Genomic DNA, 8876 nt, shown 5'->3' with positions numbered 1-8876 from the left:
CTCTTTCAATCTTATACTTCTTTCAAATTCATTCTATATTCAAATGCAAATATGCTGATTCAACTTAAGATGTCATGCAAGATATAGTGGAGAATTAGCATAATAATATGAAACTCCATTTACAAACATAACATTTTTAAGTCGGGTTCGATTCCGTTCCAAATACTATGAATCAAAACAAACCAAACCAAGAAAACAAACAATAAACCTCATCAACAAAAGAATGCATTTCTTCTATTTCAATCTCGAGTACCATAAGTTACATATGTAAAAGTATAGCTTAAAACCGGAAACAAACATTAAAAAAAAAAAATCTTTACTCTCTTGAAACATCACATCACTCTGTCAACGTTAAAAATATTTGCGTGATCACTGGCCATTTGCAGCAGCTCTCTTGGCTTCAAGGGCTGAACCCTCTTTGAGTGCCACATGGGCTTCACTTTCCATTTTAAGCGCAAAAAGTGCAGCGGCTTGTAGATACGAGGCAATGTGCCACACAGGCGAGAACACTTGTGCCTGCATTGCATCATTCAGTGCTTCTTGAGCCATGTCATTCATTAGGTAGGATAAACTACGTCGCGCATAAACAGTTGGTGACACCATCGGTCCATGCTGAATGAACTGCGCATAAAAAGATAACATGACTTCTACGGTACAAGTAGGTAACGCATGCACATTCGCAGCTAACAAAATTGGGCTGAATATGTTTACCATGTTTTGGTTATTTTGAAGGGTATTTTAGACATTTTACCTGAGTATAGCACTCTATTGCATCTTTGAAGTCCTTGTGCCGGAATGCCACATCGCCTTTTTTCTTTGAATCCAAAGATTCTTGCATTTGATCAGTCCACATTTGAAACGAGAGCTGTTACACAAAGATAAGCAATCAAGATCCAAACTTTAAAACATATATACAAAAATTCACACTTTATTCATCTTGTCACACTTCATGGAAACGGGAGTACGGGACCCACATATTATAAACAAGAACCAAACTTTTGACTTTTCATGCTTGACTTTCTTATAACAGCACAGTGTATACTTATGCCCTGAACTCCAAATTGTTGTGGGTCCCAATTTTTCTTTTGTGAAATCAGAATAAAAAGTGGGACCCTCAAGCTTTCGTGTTGGGAATTTTCTTAATAGCAATAGACTAACCTCATTTGTTTGCCCTTCGTCATCTTTATACGAAAGTGTTTCCAATATTTCATGTATTGCCGTCAAGTCCATTCTCAAGCAAGCTTCACCAAGTGGTGATCTAGGTGAAAATGAAGTCGTGGCGGGGATGCCCATCAAAACATGTGACAGAACCTGTAGCTCGAAATAATTATTAAAGGGTATTTTAGTCATTTGTGACTTGAGTAAAGTCAAAACTTTTATGCTAAGTCAACTAACCTCAGTTTCTTTTTGAAGAGCAGTTAATGCAGCCACTAGTGACTTTGGATTTAGGCGTTCTCGGGGCTCGTATTGCAAACATCGAGAAGCCAAACGCACCAACTCGGTTCCATCATCATTAGAAAATTGTCCTTCCAAACATGAATCTGTAAGCATTTGAAGGTTTCGGTCCCGTATTAAGTCAAGAGCCTGAAATAACAGACCAAGCATCACATATCTGAAACATATACGTACATGTACATATACATGAAATTAGTATATTCTTACATGGCTTGGAGGAATGTGCTTCCCGCTAAGAAGGTCAAGTAAAAGAGTTCCAAAACTATATATCACACTTTCAGGTGTCACCCTTCCTATCGATGAGAACATAACAAAATTATTAAATAATACATAATTCATGTCAAAATTAAAGTTAGAAATTAGTGCTTTTAACATCAAAAGTCAAAATACATTTTTTTCATAAGAGAACTACAAGAGTCATTTTTTATTCTTTATCGATCAAAAAAGTTCATTTTAGATCTATAATCTTCTAAACTTTACTAATAAATAAACTTTACTAATAAATTGTTTTGATTGAAATGGAAAAAAATCAATCCCATAATGAATTAGTTAATGAGTTGGAATAAACTAACTAAAATCAAGAGTTTTTATTTCATTAGACCGATGCCGTGCATTGGTTCTCAAAAGGGCCGGGAAAAGTCGAAATAAAAGCTGAAAATAACTTCCTTTGACCATAAAAGTCAAAGTGTATCTCCATCTCAAGACTTAACTAAATTTTGTATATTCGATGATTAAATTGGAAGTTCAAAAGATTAATCTTTTAGACCTCAAAGTCAAAATGCATCTTTATATACAAATTTGAAACAAGAATGTACCTGTTCTCAAATACTCAGGGGGAGTAAACGCAAGATTCGTGCTATAACTTTTTCCATCCCGACTATTTTTCATTAACCCAAAACATGAGAGTCTAGGATTACCTTCCTGCAAGAATCTAATGCATGAATAAAAGATGTGAAAAAAATTAAGAAAATAATTTATAATTAAGAGTTTCACCTCATCGAATAAAATTCTATATGCATTGAGATCATGATACAAAGCACGGCCTTTACTCGTACAATATTCGAGAGCTTCAGCTAGATGTAAAACCACACGTAACCTCATTGCCCATTTCATTGGCTGCGATTCCCCTGAGGCAACAAAAATTATTTGACTTTTTATAACTAACTAAATCTGAAAAGTCAACCACTTGGTACAAGGGCTTACAGTGAAAAAGATGTTTTGCAAGGGTGTTATTAGGCAAATACTCAGCCACAAGTAGCCGCTCATCGTTTTCACAACAGCAACCAAGAAGATTTGCCAGCCTGGCGTTACGAAGTTGACCAACCGATTTTGCTTCTTCCTGAGATTCAACAAAGAAAAGCTCACATTTTAGGACCATTACAAGAAATCTTGTTAAAAAAATGGATACAAGACAATAAAATCCACATTCTTGAAGATACAATGGCATGAACAATAAGTTTGTGAACGCTTGCTTATATAATAAACGAACAAACGTTAACAAAAAAGTTTTGTTCATAAAGTTCAAACAAACGAACATGACCACATGTCTTGCTCATTCATTTATGTTTGTTTGTATACATTTGTTTAAGTTCGTCGGTTTGCGTTCGTGATATTCATTTTAAATTTTTTGGCTCATTACAATTTAGGCTAGTTTGATTACTTTTTAACAACTCGTTGTTTTTCACGTTACTTGTAACTAGTTTAGCTCAGTTTGTATTCATTCATCTATGTTCACTTATGTTCATTCGTATACGTTTGTTTATACTGTTAATAAACAAACATAAACGAACACGAGCATGATCTTTTCTTAAACAGACACATACAAGAAAACCCTGTTTGTTTAATTGTTTGTGTTTGATCGTTTGGTCTGTTAAAGTTAAACGAATGAACATGAACATGCTCCGTTCATGTTCATACGGTTCGTTTACAAGCCTAAAGATAGTCAAATGTTCGGGAATCCGATTATTTGAAGGAACTAATCGATAAAACGACCTGAAAATGGAGGGATGTTTTATTAAATTTGATTAAAAGGTTCTCAAATCAGGTTAAAAATTAGGCAATGTTAATCCTATTTAACCTTCAGATAATATATTAAATTGATTATCTAAATAGGGGGCAGTCTTCCATCTATGAATGCATAATAGAATTCACAAAATATAACAAAAGTAACGAGATTTTGTACCAAAAATTGTCGGGAATCAGGCCAAGCCGAACGGTTAAAACGTTTAACGGCTATCCTTACTTGATTCTCAAGTTTTCCTTTATAAACTACATTTGGGGCCTTTTCACCATGTTCAGATACAATGTTTTCAACCGCAAAACCCGAAGTTGCATTTTTAAGCTGCTCAAAAGTAAATTCTTTAAAAACAGCTCTATCTTCATTCCCTATAACAGAAAAACAGAGGAACCGAAATTAATATAACAACAATAAAGATTAGGACTTAATGTTACACACGTTATGCATACCGTTGCTTGGATCTTCAAGAATCGATGCCTTGTTTGGCGAAACTAGACACGGAATGAGCTTGGTGCAAATTGAACCCATCTTGCCTAAATTTGAGAATAAATTTCATGATTAAAAACATATAAGTAAATACAAAATAAGATCAATTAAACACCACACTTTCAAGTATCAATAGAGCTTATGATCCAGATTTAGAAAAAAAAAAAAAAAAAAAAAAAAAGGCCAAATCATACAAAGTAACAATTTTCAATAATCTTTTTACTCTTTTTGCCAGAAAACCACTTTGTATTCACATTAAAGTTTCCATTTTTATTTCATGTAAAGTGAATAAAACTGTACATACATTCACTCAAGTTTGATCAACATACACATACATAATATAAAAACTTTTATTACAGATAAAAAGATCTTGAATTTGTACCAGAACCAGCAAGAAAACTTTAGGTTTTTAGCAAATTATTACAGTATATAAACACCAAGATGGAAAATTAACATACCAAGATTCAATCTTTGAAACAAATAAAGAAAACCCAAAAAGGAAACACTAAAATTAGCATAAAAATCCAACCTTTATTTAATTTTCTTGTTTCTTGATCAAAACCCTAATTGGTGGCTTCAAGTTCTTTCAAAAAGTCAAAATTGGAACCCATTAAGATTCACATTTTTGCATCAAGTACCAAGATTCCAGACACCCACTTAGAATTTTGATAAATATATATAAAAGATTCAAATATTTGTGGTTTTAAAGATAAAGAAAATAATAAAAAAAAACCCAATTCCATGATCCTAGATTGATATGCAAAGAGCACACATTCACCCACAGTCAGATCTTTATAATCTTCTTGGAGGTGTGTAGTAATGGCAGTTAGCCATTTTATACTTATTTTAATTTGGTGAAAATCACATTTTTTGAATATTTAATTGGATAAATGTATTCTATAGAATAATGTAAAATTTTACACCTTTTTCTTACTTATTTATAAGAGTTTAATAAAATATCTATTTGTCCAATAAATTTATATATGATATATAAAACTGAAAAGTAGTGATTATATTTTAAACATAAGGCAAAAGGGTAATAAATTATGCTGCTACCTCTTTTTAAATTGTAAAACAAAATCTTTTTAAACGTTACACTGGCTGATTTTAAAGTCATAATATTACTATGCATGGCCTGTTGAACTAGGCTAAGTAACTTCACAGCGTCAGGCGCGAGGAAACCAAAAGTATCAAAAGTAAAAGGTAAAAATACATGTTGGTTGTTAAGACACACCTTCCCATACTCAATCACATGCGTGAAGAAGGTTTTAAAACATTTTAATCAACTGTAAGAGAAAATATCAAATAAGAAGTTTGATTTTTGTAAGAAGGCTAGGAAGGAGAGTATTTTTGTCTAATACTTTAATATTGAAAATCCACTTAATTTAATTTCAAAATCCCACTTAATTAAAACTCACTTAAATTTTCACTTATCTCCTACAACCACCACCGCCCACCGCCACCCACCGCCACCACCTTGCCGGAAAAGTTTTCGGAAATTTCGCCGGAAAATAAAACACTATGAAAAACACAATAAAAAAGACACAATTGTAAAAAACACGATGGAAAAAACACTATGAAAATAAAAACGCAATGACAAAAACACAATGAAAACACAATTAAATAACACAATATAAAAAACACAATGCAAGAAACACTATGAAAAAATAAAACTCAATTGTATAACACAATTTTGTAAAACACAATTTGTAAAAACCCATGAAATTTTTTTTTATTTTTATAAAGCAATATGATACTCATATAAAAGTTAAAAAAACACTCGTTTTTATGGTAAAATTGTTTTGAAAAAAAAAATATCGTATAAAAAAGTTATGAACGTTTTAAAAAAAATGGAGGTATTTGACATGTACCTTGCATGTGGAGAGAGAAAATCAAGAAATGTGTTATCCTATTATGCCATTACCCTTCTCTCTAATCTAATATCAACCATCCAATTTTAAAATGAATGGACAAGATTATTTTCTATCCTTCTTAGGAAAACTAATCTTCTTATTAAACCAACTCTCAACTGTAAAACTATTACTCCCTAATTATCAGTTGCTTATATATACAATTCAAAAATACTATTTTCTGTAAAATTAAAGTAACTTATCCTAACCGACTAACAATCAAGTTTTATTAAGATTTGGAGCAATAATAAAATAAAGTTGTTTAGTAATTAAAATTATTTGGTTCTAATTTTTACAAACTATTAAGTGTTCCGTAAACGATTATAGTTAAATTACTTAAAACTTTGTGACAGCTATGCCGTCTTCACCATCGGTTCTCTACGAGTGGCTCTTAGGTCCTCTTTGTTGAATTGTCAGAAAGAATTTCAATGCCCAATAGTCTTCATATCACACGGATGCCTTATGGGTTCTTTTCATGTCGGAGTGTTGGATATATTCTTATACTTGTTCATAAGTTACCAAATAATTTATATGCATTATAACATTTTAACTTATAGAAAAAAAAATTAATCGTTGTAGATGATTATGCTAAATTATCATGCTTTTAAAACTCTAAATATAATATTTTATCAATTTTGATAAACTATTATGTTAAGATTTTACCTTAATTATAATTTTATTAGTCTTCAAGATTAAGTATAATTTAATTTGCATATATATTTATCACTTACAATAAAATAATGAAGGGAAGGTCAAAGTGCATCGATGATGAGAGATCAACTCTATGATTCCGAAAGTCCCCACATCCAACACACAACTTCTGTCTTAATCATTTCATCTTATATATATTATATACTTATTTATTTACTTTAAAAAGAATTAAATCATACCAATGCTCCCATAAAACATAAAAAGCAGCTTTAAAATTTTCTAATATCTTTAGAAAAAGTTAGTATTTTAAATGTGTGAAATATAAATTTTTTAACGGCTTTTAAATGTGTGACTTTTAACCACATATCCACCTCTCACTACATTATGCATTCTCACATTCACGTATTAATTAATACATAATGTTTTAAATTAAATTGTATCTTGAACACCGCCAATAATAAATACAACAGAATTTCTCTAATATTTTTCAATATTGTAGGGTTGTATGACTGCTATATGTGTGTAAATATATTCAAAGTAGGTGGAGATTTATGATGGTTGTAGTTAATACTTTCATACGAAATAAGTCAATACAAAAATTAGTTAAAAGATTATCAATAAATGATTTTTTGTATTAAATTTTTATTATTTTGACAAGATATACGGGAGTGAAAATAGTATTTATGTATTTCTATTAACGAGAAGTTAACAAACAAATAAAATTAAAGTTCTGATTGTGAGAATCAAGTAAAGTAATTATATATCCAAGTAAAGATTTTATGTAATTACTCTACATGTATATATGATTACTTTACTTGATTTTCACAATTAGCACGTTAATTTCTTTTATACTTGATCCAAACGCATTTCTACTAAATGTGTTTGTCTACTGCTTTTACTATAAATAAAAAAAAATCACAGTCCGTCGTTGATAGGGAATTTTGTTGATGGTATTGATATAATAAAAATGGATGATTTTATATTAAATTTTTTTAATATGGTGACTACAAAAGGGGGAAAAAATACATAACACATAAAAAGAATCTAAAAAATAATAAACCATCAATCCTCCTATATATGTTTATAAACCTTAAATCAATTGTGAACTTTTATACGTTTATTTATAGAAAACAAAATCACCCCAACTCCTTCATTGCTTACAAGCAAAAAAAATGTCAACAAAACATGTAGCATGATATATTACAAACATGTCAACAATACCACAACACGAAAGGGGACGTCGCATTTAATTTTAATCCGACCAAGGAACAAGGACCACCTCAATACCTCATAGACTAGGGTTTCTAAAGTTCCTTCATCATCAAGGAGATATAGCTTGTTTTTGTATAAATTTGTAACAAAAACAAGCAAAGAGGCACTTTACCAAAAAAGAAGATAAAAATGGAAGATGAAGGTAAACCTAGGACAAAAGCAAAAAAAATGGTTGCGTTATAGGATCATAAACATCTAAAGTTGTGTTCCAATATTAATGTTATCTTGACAATTTAAGTTGGCCCATTTAAACTCAAAGTGAACATTTGGTCCTTAAAAAAGTAGTGTTTGACTTGCTTTACAACAACCCCATGTCATGAGTAAAATATATTGGCATGAGGAAGCATACTTTCATGAGTAATCTGCAGATACCCTTCTTTCTTGGACATGCTAAACAAACACTGGTCCCATTTGTGTCACCATATCTTTACTATTTTGTAAATTATAAAAATAAAAACCTTATGCCAACACTTTTTCTGATGGTGAATAGGGCTGTCCAAACTGCTCGCCGCTCATCGCTCGTTCTTCGTTCGCTCGAATTTTGCTTGAAAAATGCTCGTTCGATTTCGGCTCGGTTCGGAAGTGAGCCGTTCGGTTCGGTTCGGTTTAAAAGCAATCCAAGCACGAGCAAAGCCTCGCTCGGTTTGGTTCGGTTCGTTTTGCTCGAATTATTTTTTATTTATTAGTTTTATATATAATCTTTATGTATATATATTAAAGTATACTATTTTTTAAATCTTTTGTGTTGAATTCAAAGTTCAAATGTAAACCATAGCCACTTGTTTTATATATGTTTTGTTGTTAACTATGAGTTTTATACATTTTAAAGGTGAAAGTTTAGACAATTTAGAGTTAAAAGTCTTGAATTAATGATATTTTGAAGTTCTAAATTGGAAACTTTGTACGAAGTCAAGCAAAACCAAACCGAACCAAGCCGCTCGGTTTCAAAACCAAACCAAGTTCAAGCATAAAGATATCGCTCGTTTCTTTAAATTCAATCCGCTCAGTTCGGCTCGATTTCAAACCAAACCAAGTGTGAGCATGCCCGCGTTCGGTTCGGTTCAGTTCGTGAACAGCCCTAAATT

At 31.3% G+C, this 8876-nt stretch overlaps 1 protein-coding gene across 1 annotated transcript; it reads right to left on the bottom strand.

The window, feature by feature from the left end:
• Window positions 1-307: 307 nt before the first annotated feature.
• LOC143623218 (serine/threonine-protein kinase BSK7-like) lies at window positions 308-4051 on the bottom strand. Its single transcript, XM_077094173.1, has 10 exons — window positions 3922-4051; window positions 3638-3840; window positions 2659-2794; window positions 2449-2582; window positions 2271-2376; window positions 1663-1748; window positions 1396-1584; window positions 1159-1311; window positions 752-865; window positions 308-621 (listed from the first exon to the last, which is right to left on the bottom strand). The coding sequence occupies exons 1-10, from the start codon at window positions 3998-4000 to the stop codon at window positions 370-372; spliced, it is 1452 nt and encodes a 483-aa protein (XP_076950288.1). The 5' UTR covers window positions 4001-4051; the 3' UTR covers window positions 308-369.
• Between the last annotated feature and the right edge of the window lie 4825 nt (window positions 4052-8876).

The sequence above is a fragment of the Bidens hawaiensis genome, unplaced genomic scaffold (assembly GCF_021521415.1).
Source record: "Bidens hawaiensis isolate Kalapana, Puna unplaced genomic scaffold, B.hawaiensis_p1.1 tig00003356_1, whole genome shotgun sequence".
Classification (NCBI taxonomy): Eukaryota; Viridiplantae; Streptophyta; class Magnoliopsida; order Asterales; family Asteraceae; genus Bidens; species Bidens hawaiensis.
Note: the sequence above shows the minus strand (reverse complement) of the source record. Positions and strands in the feature narration are given on the sequence as shown.